This window comes from Yarrowia lipolytica, chromosome 1E (genome assembly GCF_001761485.1).
Source record: "Yarrowia lipolytica chromosome 1E, complete sequence".
In the NCBI taxonomy this organism is placed as follows: Eukaryota; Fungi; Ascomycota; class Dipodascomycetes; order Dipodascales; genus Yarrowia; species Yarrowia lipolytica.
This window is the reverse complement of record NC_090774.1, coordinates 2,012,078-2,029,261: the sequence shown is the minus strand read 5'-3', so window position 1 is coordinate 2,029,261 and position 17,184 is coordinate 2,012,078. Positions and strand designations below refer to the sequence as shown.

Sequence of the window (17,184 nt, the reverse complement as noted above, 5' to 3'; positions counted from 1 at the left end):
TTGCCTTTCCGAGCAAAGCATTTGTCGGCTTTTTTTTGTGCATATTCATATTCATACGAGTACATTGTACAGGTACTATACATGCTTCCATTCGTGTCATGATCATTCTTATTCATAATTCGTTTCATTAATGATATCTAGATTTGGGACAGGTTGGGGTCCTCTCCTCCGTCATGTTCCAGGCGAAGCATGGCCCAAGTAAGGTCGGAAATGCACACGGTCATTCCAAGCGCATACACCAGCGTGATGGCGTAGAAGAAGTTTGCGTTTCCTGAGCCCAGGTAGATCCACATGTGGAAGAAGGTGGGCAGCAGCACCGAAGAGTATAGCAGCGCCAGAAAAGCCGGAATGGGGTACCTCAGAAGCGGGAAAAGCGGTCTGAAGAAGGGCACCAGCGAGAAGAAGATGCCCACATCGGCAGTATCGGGGTAGGCCTTGAACAGGGCCACCAGACCGAGATAGAGAGTGATGGCAAACAGAGGGAAGCTGCTGAATCTAAGAGTGATGGGGGCGGCGTAGAGAAAGACGTGGATTTGGAACACTCCGGTGAAGAAGGGCTGAAAGAAGTCAAACATCTCCGTGAAAAAGTACCACCACAAGCCAATGTTAGGAGTGAGGTCTCTACCAGTAAGAATAGTACCATAGACAGCTCCTAGGAAGTTCCAGGATCCAGCAATGGCCTGGGACAGCAGCAGGATAGCTGCGGTGTAAGAAGCCGACAGCAGGCAGAACCGGAAGCCGTACTGGGCCTTGTTTGTTCTGAGTGGCGTTCCGCTGTTTCCATGGAGCAGGAGAGACACAAGAGGAGCCAGGTAGATGGGGTAATATGAAAGGTTAGTGGCCAATGCAAGAGAGGCGGCTGCAGTCAGAAAGTGGCCGTGGGTGGCAGCGGCCAGGGTGTAGCAGATGGCAGCGTTGTTGAACACAGCTGTGGATTTAGCTGCCGACGACAGAAACAGCAGGGGGTTGAAGAGGTAGATTGCTGCGATGATCCAAGGAGCAAACGGCAGCGGCTCTTTTGTATCTTTCTTCTTGAAGACGTATTTGATGGTGGTGGCGGCTCTCTGGGCGGTTTGAGCGAGGGCCCATGCCGCCGTCAGGTCCGCCAGCACGTATAGAATGTTGATTGCGATGGTTTCGGGCACGATTTTCGACACGGCCGACACTGCGCCGAGCAGCAGTGGCGACTGGTGGAAGATTCCGCCGTCGTAGGGATCGATTCCTTGCTTGTAGAGATACAGGCCCTCCTGGAGTCGTTTGAAGGAGGTGACGGGCGTGGAGATTTCCACATGGCCATCTAGAGTTGCGGGCACGGACGGGAATAGGTGGTAGACCACTATCCGAGCAATTGCTCCACAGGCGAGAGTGGCGACTTCCATCGTTGAGAATCCTGCCGTGGGTGTCTTTCTGTGGGTTTGACAGACGTGCGGTATTGACAATGTGTGTCTCTTGTTCTTGTCTTGTATGCACAAGTTTGTACTGTACGTGAATTAGGTGTGGAGGAAGTTACAGTAAGTGTGTACGTAAGACGTGTTAGTTGGGGTGAGGAGGTCTGAATGTGGGCAGTTGGGTGGCGCTAGACAGGATGATTTTTGGCCCTGAATAATCATCGTGCATCTGCATTCCAATTTCCGCATTACATTCGTCTTGTCGTTACCAAAATATTCCCTATATATAGACCCTCCATTCCCACTCTTGTCGTTGTCACACATTCTCCCACCACTCATTTAGGTTCGGACGTGAATGTCCCACCTGTTACCAACGACCTGGCATTTTCAACATTGAGTTCACTTTGCTTAGGTGGCCTATTCGACACAACAATCAAATGGTGAGTGTGACAAGGCGACGCGATGGGCGATGCTGGCGAACTGGGTTGATTTGATGACACAAACCGATGGCCGACACATGGCTCCGTGTCTCTTGCAAACCGACCAATCGAATCCCTTAGTGTGGGGTTGATCGCCAATATGAAAAGACACGGGGGATGGATTTGATGAGCAACAAAAGACACAGAAGAGATGGTGTGACACAGACGAAAGCAATGTGATTAGGACCTCTGGATGACGTGATCTTTGCGCCAGTGTTGCACTATTGAATCAGCCATTTTATCAACCGACTAGGACAGGTATTCGTGTGCCCGTTACACGGTGTTTAGTACAAACATTGATGTGGCAGTTTGTGACAATGTTACAATTGTGTGACAAGTATACTGATTGTTTCTGTGTCAGCAGCTTGGAGCTGGTACGCTACGCTGTGTTTGTGTCCATGTGCTTTTCGTGGCCTACCTAACATCACGTAACGGTGTCAGCTTGGCGCGCTGTTGTGTCGTGATTGCAACTACAGCTACTTGCTTCCGCTTGGATCCAGGTGGTGTCTTCCACTGCGATGGCAAGTGACACGCATGGTCACGTCGCGCGTCGTCCTCGACCTGCGGCTACTCCCGTTACCCGTTTCCGTTTCGTACTAACCCAGGACTTTGAAGAATTCGAAGAGAAGGACGGAGTGCGATTCTCCTGGAATTGCATTCCCTCTACCCGAATTGAGGCTTCCAGAACCGTCGTTCCCATCTCGGCTCTGTACACTCCTCTGAAGGAGAAGCCCAACCTCCCCGTACTGCAGTATGAGCCCATTGCATGCCGACCCCCCTGTCGAGCTGTGCTCAACTCCTTCTGCCAGGTTGATCTGCGAGCCCGAGCCTGGGTCTGTCCTTTCTGTCTGTCTAGAAACCAGCTGCCTCCTCAGTACCGAGACATTACTCCCGAAAACTTGCCCCACGAGCTGCGACCCGAGTGCACCACTGTTGAGTACGTTCTGTCCCGACCTGCTCCCAACCCCATCTTCCTGTTTGTGGTTGACACCTGTCTGGACGCCGAGAACCTGACTGCTCTCAAGGATCACCTTGTGGCCACTCTTTCTCTGATCCCCGAGAACGCTCTCGTCGGTCTCATCACCTTTGGCGCCATGGCTCAGGTCCACGAGATTGGCTACCGAGAGTGCGGCAAGAGCTTCGTCTTCCGAGGTAACCGAGATTACACTGCGAAGCAGGTGCAGGAACAGCTGGGTCTCAACCAGCCTATTGGTCACCGAGTCCCCCAACAGGGAGGACATCCCCAGGCCCAGGGAGCCGCTGCCCGGTTCCTCCTGCCTCTGCAGAACGCCGAGTTCGCCCTCACCAACGTTCTGGAGGGTCTGCAGAAGGACCCCTGGCCCGTGGCTGCCGACCGACGACCCATCCGATGTACCGGTGTGGCTCTCGGAATTGCTCTCGGCCTGCTGGAGACTTCCTTTCCCAACTGCGGTGCACGAGTCATGCTGTTTGCTGGTGGTGCCCCCACTGAGGGTCCTGGTATGATTGTGGGTCCCGAGCTCAAGGAGCCCATCCGATCTCACCACGAAATTGAAAAGGACACAGCCAAGCACTCCAAGGCTGCCACAAAGTTCTACGAGGGTCTGGCCAAGCGAGCCACCACCCATGGCCAGGCCGTTGACATTTTCGCCGGTTGTTACGACCAGATTGGTATGCACGAGATGCGATCTCTGCCCAACTCCACCGGTGGAGCTCTTGTGCTCTGCGATGCCTTCTCCACATCCATCTTCAAGTCCTCGCTGACCAAGATGTTTGCCCGAGACGCCAACAACTTCCTCCAGATGGGTTTCAACGCCACCTTTGATGTCGTGCCCTCCAAGGAGCTCAAGGTATCTGGTCTGATTGGCCACGCCGTTTCAATGAACAAGAAGAACCCCAGTGTAGCTGACACCGAGATTGGTATTGGCCAGACTTCTTCGTGGAAGATGTGCTCCATCACTCCTGCTCACACCTACGCGACTTTCTTCGAAGTGGCCCAGCAGCAGGGCACTCCTGCAGGCCAGATCCCCCCTGGATACGTGCAGTTCCTGACGCATTACCACCACTCGTCCACTCAGCAACGTCTTCGTGTGACCACTGTTGCCAAGGCTCTTGTGCCCGGTGGCGATCCCCACATTGCCAGCTCCTTTGACCAGGAGGCTGCTGCTGTGCTTATGACTCGAATTGCCATTTTCAAGTCCGAGACCGAGGACGGCAACGACATTATGCGATGGACCGACAAGATGCTGATCCGTCTATGCCAAAAGTTTGCTGACTACAGAAAAGACGACGCGTCTTCGTTCCGACTCGCCCACAACTTCTCGCTGTACCCCCAGTTTATGTTCCATCTACGACGATCGCAGTTCCTGCAGGTGTTCAACAACTCGCCCGATGAGACTGCCTTCTACCGACACTGCCTGAACCGAGAGAATCTCAACAACTCGCTTATCATGATCCAGCCCACCCTGCTGTCGTACTCTCTGGAGCAGGAGCAGCCCGTGCCTGTACTGCTGGATTCGGTGTCCATCAAGCCCGATCACATTCTGCTGCTGGACACCTTTTTCCACATTCTCATTTTCCACGGAGAAACCATTGCCAACTGGCGAAACCAGGGCTACCAAGAAAAGGAGGAGTACGCCAACTTTGCTGAGCTTCTGCAGGCCCCTCGAATGGAGGTCCAGGACTTGCTGGTTGACCGATTCCCTTTGCCTCGATTCATTGACACTGATGCTGGAGGTTCCCAGGCCCGTTTCTTGCTGTCCAAGCTCAATCCCTCCAACACCCACCAGAGCGACAGTGGCTACGGCACTCCTGGCAGCGCCGTGGTGCTTACTGACGATGTGTCTCTGCAGACTTTCATGTCTCATCTTCAGAAGTTGTCTGTGGCTGCCTCCTCTTAGGGTTAAGTAATGTTGTAAGATTAATTTGTATTGTTGGATTGTCGAGCTGGGAGTTATACAGTGGTGTCTTCTATACACTGTATTGTCTCAAGTACACCACTCCCTTGCATGCGACCCCGTATCTGGCGTTAGTGAGACATGGTTGTACGATACAGTGGAATATATGTTCTTTGGAGCTAAAAAGTTTCAAGGAGGCACTGTATGAGCTGTGCGAGTGGGGTGATGATATGATATCGCGATAGCTGTGTAGATGCAATGTAATTACTCCTTGAATTGACTCAATTAAATGTAATAAATAGTATATAGAATGAAGGAATGAAGCATATAAACAAAACCAATCCACATTATAAATATATGTTAGTGCTCTCTCTCTCTCTCTTTCTCGTTCTGTATCTCACTGTTTCCTAATGTCCTTCGAAGTCCGGTGAAGAGTGGTACTCTGGAGACGAAAAGTCGGGAGAGGTATGTGCATAATCATAGTGTTCCATCTGGATCGGTTGTTCGACCTTTCGGGGTCGGCCCTTTTTGCCTGGCGATGGCTTGGGTTGGCCAGGTACCTCGATGCCTCCAGAGCAGATCTGTCGGGCTCTGTGTCGGTTGAGGGCGTCTGGTCGATTGAAGCCCTTTCCGCAGGGACAAATGTGGGGCTTGACTACGGCGTGGGTGCGCTCGTGTCTCTTGAGATCGTGCTGTCTGACGAAGGAGGCTTCACAGGACGAGCACGAGTACGGTCTGTCTGCAAGGTGTGTCTGGATGTGCGAACAGAGGTTGTATCGTCGTCCAAACTTCTTGCCACAGCCCGGGTACAGACACAGAAACTTGCCGTCTTCGCAGGGCCCATGAATGAACGACTCGAGTTTTCCGGGGGGTAGGCCGGACTTTCGAGGCTGAGGCTGGTTGGAGACCTTTTGCTGTTCGATGATCTGCTCTGTTTCTGTGTTTTCGGGGATGGTGACGACGGGCAGCCACGAGATTCCGAGTCCGTACTCGTCAAAGGGTTCTCCAAGGGGTCCCTCGGGAGAGGAGTGGTCATGGGGAGACTCGTAGTTGTTCCAGTTGTCCATTTCAGGAGAAGTGAAGCCTGGCTCGGGAGACAGGTAGGCCAGAGCGTCGGCATCGTAGTTGAGCTGGGGAGGGTTCAGGAAGGGGTTCTGCTGAAGATGGGACGAGTGAGCATGGCCAAACTCGGCAGCCGGAGGGTGGGACGAGTGAGGCGGAGACATGGCTCCCATCAGCGACATGGTGGGGGGCTGCTGGAGGAAAATGTCCGATTGTGAGGGGTCATTGAGCGGCTTGGTGGGACTGGGGGTGGTGGAGGAGAAGTTGAGCAGTCGCGAGAACCGCGCCAGGGTGTCGGGACTCACATTGTTGGTCTGTGTAGGCATCATCTGGGGGGTAGACGGAGGCTCCAGCTCGTTGTAGCCAATGTCCAGGTAGTTGACATCGTACTGTGATCCTTGGTGGGGATGGTGCGGTTGGGCCGACGACTGCTGGTTCTGATGCTGCTGTGAATGATGCTCCTTCTTCATATGAAGACTCTGCTGCGACTGCAGAAAGTCATAGTCGAAGTTCATTGTGGAGTGTGAATGTGTATCAAGGTGATGGAGGTGATCTGGAGATTGACTGTGTGTGAAGTGATGCGAATTTCTGTAGATGGAGGACCCCTGCCCGCAAGGATTTGACTGTCTGTGGTTCTAGAGCTGTACAATCTCGCTGTGGGATCCCCCATTGTACATATACTGTCTGGAGGTGAGGTGCGATGGGCGGTTCGTATGGGTATTACCCGTTTGGGTATAGACACAACACGTCGTGCGAGCTTAAAGGGAGTGAAAAACCTTATTTACCCCCTAAAAACCCCTCGGTGCTGTATGGGCTGTAGGCCCCGAATCTTGATAATGGTGTATTCGGAGGTTATTTCGCGTGGGTTGTAGCTTGACGTGTACAGCGGAGAACAAACGTGAAAGCAGGGCGTTGATTGACTATATGACGTGTGTTTGGGGTCTCGTCGCAGGTAGTTGAACAAAGACTCCTCCAGTAGCGGGTCTCGTTGGTTGGCGGTTGCTACTCGTACTCGAACCGCCGTACCGTACCGTACCGTACCGTACCGTACCGACACTACCTCAGATGATGCTACATCACCACTGTAGGATTATCACTCAAACTGTACAAACCACCATGTGTGGATTGGCGCAACTATCTTCGATCCGGCGTGGGGTGTAGCAAGATGCATAGGCTCCATCCTTCTATATACAGCGCACGGACTGTACTAACCTTCCACACTTGATTTTCACACAGTCGAAAGTCACTTTACCGAAAAGGGCAGTCAAATGTCTGTCTGTCTCCGGACTCGTGACTATCGCGTCTGAAACGGGATCGGGGTCTGCTCTCGGAAGAAACCATCCTATGGACACGTGAGGATGCGCAGCCAACGCTGGCAGCCCGTGAGGCTCCACGGCTGCATTGACGGCCGCGATCAGACGCACTATGGGCTCATTGTCGGTCAGAGCTAGGACCACAAACGCACGTGTTTTCTGCCGGTTCAACACCACCTGTAACTTTGTCTTGGACACATTGATCTTGATGGGGCCCTTCCACCCCGTAACAGCCTCGCAAATGCTGTCCGTCACTTGCTGTTTGCTTTCGGTGGTGGGCATCAGAGTGTCGGAAAGAGATACATGCAGAGGTAGTCGTACTCCAACGTCAGACTTGGCCAGGCTGTGGTAGACCACTTGGTAGGTCTCTAGCACCTTGGCAATAGCCCCATTGAGCATCTCGAGACGTCTCCAGGCCACGTCCGGCTTCCATTCCAGGTACACATGTGTAGGCCACTGGCCCTCAATGTGAGGAAGGGCTCTTACTTTTCCATTCTTATCGGTTTCGCAGCTGGCGTCGAGCTGTGACGCGGGCTTGGAGGTGTACAGGTCGTAGAAAGAAGACGGGAGTGGTGGCAGCGGTTTTTTCCTCGGTCCTGGCTTGTCCACTTTCATGGGTGTAGCGCGGAGGTACTTGGAGTGGTGGTGCAAGCTATTATAGCTTAGTCAGGTAGCTGGTAGAGTGACAAACTTTGTATTTTTTTTAATTAGTTTTTTAATTTTTAATTTTTATTTTTTAATAAGTTTATTTTTTGATTATTGGGGAAAAATCCGATCAATTCGGACAAAATCAAATTAAATCTGATAAAACTGGAGAGGGTACCAGAATCTCTCGGAATCAAGTAAACTACCATTTAGCTACCGCGGGACGGTATCTTCAGCAAAAACCGGTCCGTCCATGTCTCATTTTAGGTCCATTCATATCGTTACATATTGATACAGTGGTTTCTTGAGCTTGTACGAAGCAGCAGAAGATTGTTCTAAGTCGACCCATAGTAGAGCTAGAAGCCCCATTTTTTGCCAGCTGACTAAACTCGTGGCTACAAGCAAAACCCGCTCCTCAGAGTCTCTCCACCCACACCACAACAGCAACAACAGTCCTCCCAGTCGACCCCCATGCCCCATGCATTTGCGGTTAAATTGGGAAAGCTTTCTCCGTAACACGCATCAGCTGCTGCAGTACGGACTATTTGTAGATGACCAATTGAGTTGCAATCTAGCATGTCTCAGAGAGAGCAAGGAGGGTATTGCTGGGTAGATACGGGTTGAGCTAGACGTCAGGCACATCTGCAGGTCCCCAAACTTGCGGAATATCGCCTCAAACATCCCCCCCCAGCCTCGCCCAACGCCAAGTTCAACGGTGTTCGTGCTGCTGTAGACAGGACAAAAGCTCCTCCGTTTAGGTTATAACTTTGCATTCATTCTGGAATCTGGACCTGGAGAGATGGATCGGAGATAATCAAACGGTATCCGGAAGAGAGAGAGAGCGAGAGAGAAAGGCAAAGGGACCGGGAAACATCAAAGCAAGACGTTGCTGTGGTCTCAAGGACTATATATCTCACAGCTGGAGACCGGATCAAGTCGGAACGGCCAAGGTTGGCACTAGCAACTGTCAAACCCAATGGCGTGCACCTCTTGACGATACAGGTAGCGGCTTGTTGGTCCGGTTTTCGCGAGTACAAGTAGTACTTTTCCAACTAGTGCATTTTCCATCTGAAATCGAACCCGCAAAATCATAGCCACCAACGTATCAATCATATCAACCAATACAACCCTTAGTAGGATGTGATTGATCTGCATAGCGGTGATGTTTCATACAGGCAGATGGTGGACCATACTTGTAGCTCCGCGCACATGTATATGCCTGCAAAAATCGACTATTGTCCCGATCGCTCCTGGTACTGTACGTACATCACCACCCACCCGGTTTCTTTCCGTGCATTTGTTGAGTACGTATGTGCGCATTGCAGGGGGGAATGGCATCTCTTGGCCTGTCTGTTGTGCTGTGGACGGCTGAACCTCCCCACACTCTTATAGCTGGTGCTGTACAGCAGTAGTAGCCGTGTAATGTCAAGATCCACAGCGCCACTATGGGCACATCTCTCCATCTTGATAACCCACCCACCCTGGCATGACTCACGATCTTCCGGATGACTCAAACAAATGACTCGCAACACGTGCCCTTTCCCCCAGATTAGTTTTTTTTCTTCCCCCCTTGTCTCTCTCAGACCGTGGTGGCTAACAGTTTTGCTCGCCGCTCTCTGTCGCTCCTCTGTTTTCTTCTGTCTGTCTTTCTCCTCGCTGTAAATTGCCGCATAGTAAAAGGCGCCCGAATTCTTCCGGAATGCGTGCCGGAGTTTCTATTTAGGTTTTGGCCAATTACTGCGCAATAAATCCCCTTACCCTCCCACCCCAGAACAAAGACCAACCAAGTAGCTTTTCCATCGCTTGCTTATAACTGCAGCGCTCCTACCTCCACGACTGTAAATTTTCTTGACCCAAGGTGAGTGAACACGTTGGATGCTGGTGGGGCTCCGGACGCCAATTGGAGGACTGGGAACGACAAGCCGCAATTGCCGGCCCCATAGAGTGCTGGTCGCACGCTTTCTCCCGTGCTCTGTCGGAGCCCGTTTCTCTCTTGAGTCCCTCATGCGATAGCTCCGGGCAATGCTCTCAGGGAAGAGCCAGGGCTGGTGAGGCATCACAGGTGGTTTCAATGGCACATAACCAATGTTATTGTGTCATTGCAAGTCTCTTGGGCCCTCAACATGTTCTGTTTGCTGTGTCCGATACAAAACAGTGGCAAAGAAGCTGCGAATCACAGCACCTTTAAATGACAACACATTACACAGACACACAACCCGCACAGTGTTGTGACACAAATACGAACATGAACACAAGCACCATGGCACTCTGTGACAACGACTTTTCCATCACCTTTCTACTCACCCCATGACTAACCCCAGATGCTTAGAACAATCAGATCCCAATCCATGCGAATGGCCTCCGCCTCGTCGCGAAGAATGCTGTCTTCCGCCGCCTCCACATCCATGCTAAGACAAACGCTCAAGGCTCCCTCCATGACCGCTCAGGTCACTCGACCCACCGTCATGACCTTCAAGCCTGTTCTGCTGTCCCGAGGATACGCCGACGTTGTTGAGGTGCCTCCCATGGCCGAGTCTCTGACTGAGGGTACTCTGACCGCCTTTGAGAAGGACATTGGAGACTTTGTCGAGGCCGATGAGGAGATCGCCACCATCGAGACCGATAAGATTGATGTTGCCGTCAACGCTCCCTTCGCCGGAACCATCACCGAGTTCCTGGTCAAGCCCGACGACACCGTCACTGTCGGCCAGCCTCTTCTCAAGATTGAGCGAGGCGAGGGCTCCAGCAGCGGTGGCTCCAAGCCTCCCAAGGAGAAGAAGGAGGAGAAGACGGAGGAGAAGGAGGAGCCTGCTCCCAAGGAGGAGTCTGCCCCTGCCCCTAAGAAGGAGGAGGCCCCCAAGAAGGAGGAGTCTGCCCCTGCTCCCAAGAAGGAGGAGAAGAAGCCCGCTCCCAAGGAGGAGAAGAAGACCGATGCCACCGAGGGTCTCGGCGGCTTCCGAAAGGAGGAGCGAGTCAAGATGAACCGAATGCGACTTCGAATTGCTGAGCGACTCAAGGAGTCCCAGAACACCGCCGCTTCTCTGACCACCTTCAACGAGGTCGACATGTCCTCTCTGATGGAGATGCGAAAGCTCTACAAGGATGAGATGCTCAAGAAGACCGGCACCAAGCTTGGTTTCATGGGTGCCTTCTCCAAGGCCGCCGCTCTGGCCATGCGAGACGTTCCTGCCGTCAACGCTGCCATTGAGGGCCCCAACGGTGGTGACACCATTGTCTACCGAGACTACGTTGACATTTCTGTCGCCGTCGCCACCCCCAAGGGTCTGGTGACCCCCGTTGTCCGAAACGTTGACCAGCTCGACGTCATGGGCATTGAGAAGGCCATTCACGACCTCGGTGTCAAGGCCCGAGACAACAAGATCACTCTTGAGGATATGGCCGGCGGAACCTTCACCATCTCCAACGGTGGTGTTTTTGGCTCTCTCTTCGGTACCCCCATCATTAACATGCCCCAGACTGCCGTTCTCGGTCTGCATGGTGTCAAGGACCGAGCTGTCGTTGTTGACGGCCAGGTTGTTTCTCGACCAATGATGTACCTTGCATTGACCTACGATCACCGAGTTCTCGATGGTCGTGAGGCTGTCGTTTTCCTCCGAACTATCAAGGAGCTCATTGAGGATCCTCGAAAGATGCTCCTTATGTAACTTATATATAATTGAATGACGCAAGTGAACGACTGATAATGAATAAAGGTCTACTGATTTGGTTCGAGTGTACGTAAATGCGAGTGGAGGACATACAGGCGCGGAGCGTAGAGCGTACATCTAGAGAAGCCATCCTTAATATACATTGATTATCTACATTAGCGTTATTTTTCATTTTGTGACACCCCGTGTTTGGTTGCGTCCAGTATCTACGCATTAATAAACCGGGTGACTCCCTTGTAGTCTTTCTCGTCCAAGAGCCCGAATCTGATCATGTCGCTCCAGAAGAGTTGGGCCTTCTGGGACGCGTAGCTGAGGTAGTCAAAGGGGTCTTCCTCCTCTTCCACTTCCGAAGCAGATGAGTGACTCACGGACGGTTTGAGATTGGCAGAAGAGCCGGAAGACGCGGACAATTGCTGCTTCTCCTCCTCGGTCTCAAACGTGTACTGGCCAGTTTCCATGTTCAGCTCCTCTCGGATCTCATCGTCTTCCTCCTGGTCAATCACAGCCTGCACAATACCCCACACGAGCCAGTAGAGGTGCACGGCGGGTCGCCAGTCACGCACCTCTTCCATGAGTCCGTCCACCTCGACCTGGATCTGGTCCTCGTCATCAAAGGACTCCAGACCATGCTCCACGTAGCCGTTGAGAAGGTTGAGCTGCTCCTTGACGGTAGGATAGGCCTTCTCATGAATGGTTTCGGGATGCTGAGCATCGTGGTAGTCGGACATCCACTCGCAAAAGTGGTTACAGATATCAAAGCCTCGGGCGTTGGGGGATGCGTACTCAAAGTCAATGACAATGAGCTGTCTGTGCTCCAGCTGAGGTTGCAGCAGAGGAGAGCCTGGCGGGGGCTCCAGACGCAGCAGATTGCCGTACTGTGTATCGTTGTGGGCAAAGACGAGCTTCTTGTTGATGGACTCGGCGCCTCCATGCTTGTGCTCCAGCCAGCTTCGGTACTTGGCAACCATGGTCAGGAATTCGTCCCAGGAGCTCTGCACAACGGTCTGGCAAGTCCATTCGGCGGCAGGGTTGGTCTTGGCCCGGTTATCGAGAATCTCAAGCACCTCCTTGGCTCGCACGCCCCACTTTTCAAAGTTGACCCACACTCCGGGGCCAGACATTCGCTCTTCAGGAAGCAGTCGCACGTGGTCGTGCAGCTCTCGCATTCGCTTGGCAATCTGCACAGAAGTGTCTGGGTCTCTGAGATCTTCCTTGGACAGGGTCTTTGCGTGGAAGAACTGCTCGAACCGGCCGTTGGTAAAGGTGCCCATCATCTTGGGTCCAATGTTCTTTCGTCCCAGACGCTGCAGAATTCGCAGCTCCGAGTCCCGGTCGATGAGATGCTCAACCTGGGGGCCGTACACTCGTAGCAGCAGAGGCAGCGGCAGCCTGTGTTTGGCCACAAAGCCTTCGTTGGCTTCTCGCAGCCGCTCCTTGAGGTATGTCGGGGGAGCAACGTGGTAGACGGCGTTGGTGAGCGCACCAGACAGTCGGGTGACCACCATGTCGGCGGCCATGGTGCTCTCCACGTACTTCCACTTGGGAATCTTGAGGGTATGGATCAACATGAGGATATCCTGCTTGAAGTACTCCGTGGGGAGTCGGTTATCGAGGAAAAAATTCACGTTTGGCGGGGGTAGATCCTCCTCGCCGGCAGACGAGTGCTCGCTCTTGGTGCCCGAAAACCGTCGCAGCTTAATGTGTGGACCCGACACCCGCGTCGCCAGCGGAGGTCGCACGGGCTTCTCGACGGTGCCGGGGGCCTTGGTGTTGAGACTGAGCTTGGAAATCGCCTGGCTGAGTCCCGCGTGCTGGGGGACCGCCAGCGGCGTCATCAGCGGACTGTCGTCCGGCTGGGTCTGTGGAGAGGTGACAAACATGGAGCTTTGGTCGGGTTGAGGGGCCATTCAGCGCAAATATCAGGCAATCGAGTGCTTGGGAAGTTGACGTCGGATCTCTGGTGCAGACAGCAGAGTAATGGCGTCAGCGTCAGATATGCGAGACAGCAACAGCAGGCAGGGGGGTTTGTTTATCTGTCGGATTTACGAGCTCGCGGGCCGTTTCTTGAATAGCTGCGGAGATCGGGGGAAGGCGCCTCAAATCAACACCCACAAGGTCGCTACTAGTACCTGGCTGAGACCTACTGACGTCTAAAAGAGGTGTGCAAAAGCCCTTTTTTTTCCCTGATTCATCCCGCAAACCTTTTGTTGCTTAGCAGGTCAATCAAAAGCTTAATTTCCCGGCAAAAAAAAAAACCCAGGTCCAATAGATAACCCACCGTCAATATACTTCAGGTGTTGCGGCGACAAAGACCCCACAAAAAAACAAGAGCCCAACTCGGATAGCAGACATGGGACTCGATAGACCGACAGATAGCCCCTGGACTGTCACGTGCACAGCCCTTTTTGGGCGCTCTCCAACGCTCCAACGCCCACACTGCAGAAGTCCACAACCGCCGATAGCTTGAGAGTAGCACAGTAGCGCCTTTTCACCAAGCCTATTTTTCTCTCGCCGTCGCCCAAAAGACCAAAAGATTTGCGCCGTAATTTTTTTTAATAGAATTTACCGCTATCTGTAAACTCTGATTTTTTCACGCTAAAATATGGTCACACGCTCAACTTTCAGCCTACAGGGTGTTTGATGTACACTCCTAAGGAAGATACGCACCCAACACGCGCCATACATGCATTCCCCACGAGTTTCCCGGGAGAGTGTCCGGCAGCGGGTGTGGTCACCCTGTGGCAGTATGCTGCAATCACATGGACGGCTCCACCAGCCCGCATGCCAACACCAATAGGCGCCTATTTTGCCACTGCGCAACCTACTCACAAGAACAATACAAGCAATCATGCACCTGCCGTCAGTAGGGGGGTGGGGGGCTTTGGCCACACCACGCCCACAGACTCTCCTTAATAGCTCTCCCACCCCCCCCACCCCTCCACCCCTTCCAACACCTCCCTACATAATCTGGCTTTCGCTTGATCAATTTTTATTTACACTTAAATACACTAAACACAAATCGGCCACAACAGATCAAAACAAGACCTGTTCTGAGACCCCAGACGCACGGGACATGTGCAACAACACTGCCCCGCATGACACGTCTACACGGTAAGCACAAAACACCTCTCTATCTAGCAATCAGCAGGGACACTGCAGAACCCGTCTAGTTGTGGTGTCCACCGTCCCCTCGGACATGGGGCTTCTGAGACATGGGCGGGTCCACGTAATATCCTGCGCCCGCCGCCATGTGAGGGCCATTGGGAGCATACCAGTCCTGGTAGTCCACGTAGTAGGGCACCGGAGTAGGCCCGTAAGCCTTGGGCCGGTAGTGACGTCGACCGCCGTATCCACCACCGCCTCCTCGATACCCGTTGCCTCCGTAGTGGTGGTGAGGGTTGTGGTGGTAGTGGTTGTCCTTGTCCATCCGGTATTGGCCCTGAGGAGCCCACCGGCTGTTCTGCAGCCCCCCACCTCCTCCGTAGGACACAGCCCGCGGCTGTCTGGGGTAGAAGGGTGTGCCAATGTTGACCTTGGGCTTGGGGTCCCCGTCAGCCTCCTGGGGCTTGTCCGACGGATGGCTGTCAACATCCTGACCTTTGGGCGGCTGGCCATACATGGAAAAACCACGCTGTCGGGGACCAGAGGGAGGGTTGCCAGCATTGTACAAAGGCAGAGAGTGGTGCCGCCGCGGCTGGTGCTGTTGCCGGCCCAGGGCCGGGATGTTCACGGGAGGGGGGGCAAACTCCAACGTGGGCAGGTGGTTGGGGTTGGTCTTCTGGTGCTGGACCTCCTTATACTGGACATGGATTGTGTGGTTCCGGAGAATGCTGTGGTTCTCCTTCTCAACGGCAGCGTCGGCGGAGGAGGGTTCTTCGTAGGAGACAAAGGCAAATGCAGACGGCCGCCGAGCAAGCGTCTTGATGGAAGAGGTCCTGTCCCGCTCCTTGAACTGGATCTGGCAGGAGACAATGGTGCCATGCCGGCCAAACACAGCCCGCAGGTCTTCGGGGGTGGTGGCGGGGTTCAGCTGGCCAATGAAGATGGACTTGGGGTCGACCGTGGTGACAGTGGTCTTGCTGAAGTCATTGTTGAGGTTTTGGGCCCACTCAACCTCGAAATCACCCTGGGTTCGGATATGGAGGTAAGCCTTGATGGCATCGGATCGGTAAGCAAAGCGAGCAAACCAACCTCGGTTGGTTTCGGACGATCTGGATCGAACACAGGTATTGACGAGATCTTCGACCTCTCCAAACTCCTCGAGATAGCTTTTGAGTTGCTAGGTTAGTAAGGATGTTTCAGTCGTCGTGACATCATCGGAGGGGGGGGATACTTACGGGAGACGTGGTGGATGGGTTTTGGTAAACAAAGAGGGTTCGGTTGACTCGAGCAGGCTCGCAACGAATGTAGCGGTTGTCGAGGTAGGTTCCCTGACCCTTGGCAATGGCGTTCTTGGCGTCGTCGTCGGTGTTGAACTGGACAAAGGCGTAGGGCCGCTCGCACAGGTCTCGGAGGACCTTGACGAAGGCAATGGAGCCCCACTGGGCAAAGTGGCGGGTGACCGAATTGTTGAGCTGGTCGTCGGTGAGGGTGGCGTTCAAGCTGGCCACAAACACACACGACGACGGCCGCGACGGTCGTTCCTGGTTGGGGTAGTACGGGGTTCCCTTGTCATCTTCTCTGGTCTCGGGCTCGGCAGCAGTGAGAGAGTCCGAGGTGAACGAGTTGGGCTCGGGGTCGTCTAGGATGCTGTTGTCAGCGGTGTCGTCGTGGTCGCTAAGGACATCGAGCGTCTTGTCTTTGAGGTCGGCTGTGTTAGGAGGTTGTGACAACGCGAGTGTTGTGACAGGTAAAGCAAAAAACGATCTCACCCTCGCTGGAGACAATCAGGGAAGCAAAGCCCTTGGTAACAGAGGCTGTATCACAGGGGGTATCCGCAGGGGGAGGAGTGGTAGTAGGGCTGGTCTTGGGCATGGTCAGGAGCTAGCTGTGGGGGTGGCTGGGTGGTGGAAAGCGAGCTGCTGGTCTGAGTGGGGGAAGAAGATGTGATGTGATTGGGAAGAGGAAGGAAGAACGCGGCGCAAGAGGAGGGGCTCTTATATAGCCATGAAAATATTAACACAGACATAATAGGGTTATGTAGTGACATACACAAGGTGACACAGAAAGTGCCATGCTTAATACATTGAGATGATGCGTGGTGTCAGTCACAACAACGACACCACCACACTCGGAATTTGACGGGAACAAACGGCAACCCGGTTCTGTGACCAAAAGGGATTGTCTTGGGCCATCCAGATCCCAGATTAGTCATCATACACCAACCACTTTGTTCTGATGCTCCACATCTTTTTTTCGCCCTCCATCTACAGTACACCAATGACCATGTCTGCATGTCGATTTATCGTCTTTAAAGTTGCGATAATGCAGGGCCCGTCCTTTGTCTGGTGAGACACAGGCTAAAGTGTGACGTTCGAAATGACTACTAGTTATAATTACAGTAGCAGGCCGGCAATGGAGTACTCACTTGATCATAACCATCCAACTGGTGCAATTGAATCCATTGAGAACCCAGAGCTCACTCCAAACGACCATTTCGGCGCTACCCGCGGCCGTGCCCCCGACAAAAAACATGTATGTACAGTAGACCAACATATCCAGGCACATGAATACTGCAGTCCCGTTTTTGAGGCACAATGATGCGATGCTCCATCTCTCACAACATGGGGCTGATTACAATATCGTACGTACGA

The 17,184-nt window shown here is 53.2% G+C and overlaps 8 protein-coding genes across 8 annotated transcripts; 2 read left to right on the top strand and 6 right to left on the bottom strand.

The window, feature by feature from the left end:
* Positions 1-137: 137 nt before the first annotated feature.
* YALI1_E20279g (uncharacterized protein) lies at positions 138-1,379 on the bottom strand (the record flags this gene model as incomplete). The annotated part of the gene is made up of 1 exon (XM_504048.2): positions 138-1,379. One exon carries the CDS (start codon positions 1,377-1,379, stop codon positions 138-140), a length of 1,242 nt encoding a protein of 413 aa, XP_504048.1.
* A 1,006-nt stretch (positions 1,380-2,385) lies between these two features.
* On the top strand, positions 2,386-4,746 carry YALI1_E20269g (uncharacterized protein; the record flags this gene model as incomplete). The annotated part of the gene is made up of 1 exon (XM_504047.3): positions 2,386-4,746. The coding sequence occupies one exon, from the start codon at positions 2,386-2,388 to the stop codon at positions 4,744-4,746; it is 2,361 nt and encodes a 786-aa protein (XP_504047.3).
* A 404-nt stretch (positions 4,747-5,150) lies between these two features.
* Positions 5,151-6,320, bottom strand: YALI1_E20229g (uncharacterized protein; the record flags this gene model as incomplete). Its single annotated transcript, XM_504046.2, has 1 exon — positions 5,151-6,320. The coding sequence occupies one exon, from the start codon at positions 6,318-6,320 to the stop codon at positions 5,151-5,153; it is 1,170 nt and encodes a 389-aa protein (XP_504046.1).
* Positions 6,321-6,989: 669 nt separating this feature from the next.
* Positions 6,990-7,733, bottom strand: YALI1_E20215g (uncharacterized protein; the record flags this gene model as incomplete). Its single annotated transcript, XM_504045.2, has 1 exon — positions 6,990-7,733. The coding sequence occupies one exon, from the start codon at positions 7,731-7,733 to the stop codon at positions 6,990-6,992; it is 744 nt and encodes a 247-aa protein (XP_504045.2).
* A 2,351-nt stretch (positions 7,734-10,084) lies between these two features.
* Positions 10,085-11,428, top strand: YALI1_E20192g (uncharacterized protein; the record flags this gene model as incomplete). Its single annotated transcript, XM_504044.3, has 1 exon — positions 10,085-11,428. The coding sequence occupies one exon, from the start codon at positions 10,085-10,087 to the stop codon at positions 11,426-11,428; it is 1,344 nt and encodes a 447-aa protein (XP_504044.3).
* Positions 11,429-11,637: 209 nt separating this feature from the next.
* YALI1_E20159g (uncharacterized protein) lies at positions 11,638-13,338 on the bottom strand (the record flags this gene model as incomplete). Its single annotated transcript, XM_504043.1, has 1 exon — positions 11,638-13,338. The coding sequence occupies one exon, from the start codon at positions 13,336-13,338 to the stop codon at positions 11,638-11,640; it is 1,701 nt and encodes a 566-aa protein (XP_504043.1).
* Positions 13,339-14,597: 1,259 nt separating this feature from the next.
* On the bottom strand, positions 14,598-15,050 carry YALI1_E20142g (uncharacterized protein; the record flags this gene model as incomplete). Its single annotated transcript, XM_068283029.1, has 1 exon — positions 14,598-15,050. One exon carries the CDS (start codon positions 15,048-15,050, stop codon positions 14,598-14,600), a length of 453 nt encoding a protein of 150 aa, XP_068139130.1.
* Positions 15,051-15,744: 694 nt separating this feature from the next.
* YALI1_E20125g (uncharacterized protein) lies at positions 15,745-16,745 on the bottom strand (the record flags this gene model as incomplete). Its single annotated transcript, XM_068283028.1, has 2 exons — positions 15,745-16,241; positions 16,643-16,745. The coding sequence occupies 2 exons, from the start codon at positions 16,743-16,745 to the stop codon at positions 15,745-15,747; spliced, it is 600 nt and encodes a 199-aa protein (XP_068139129.1).
* Positions 16,746-17,184: the final 439 nt, after the last annotated feature.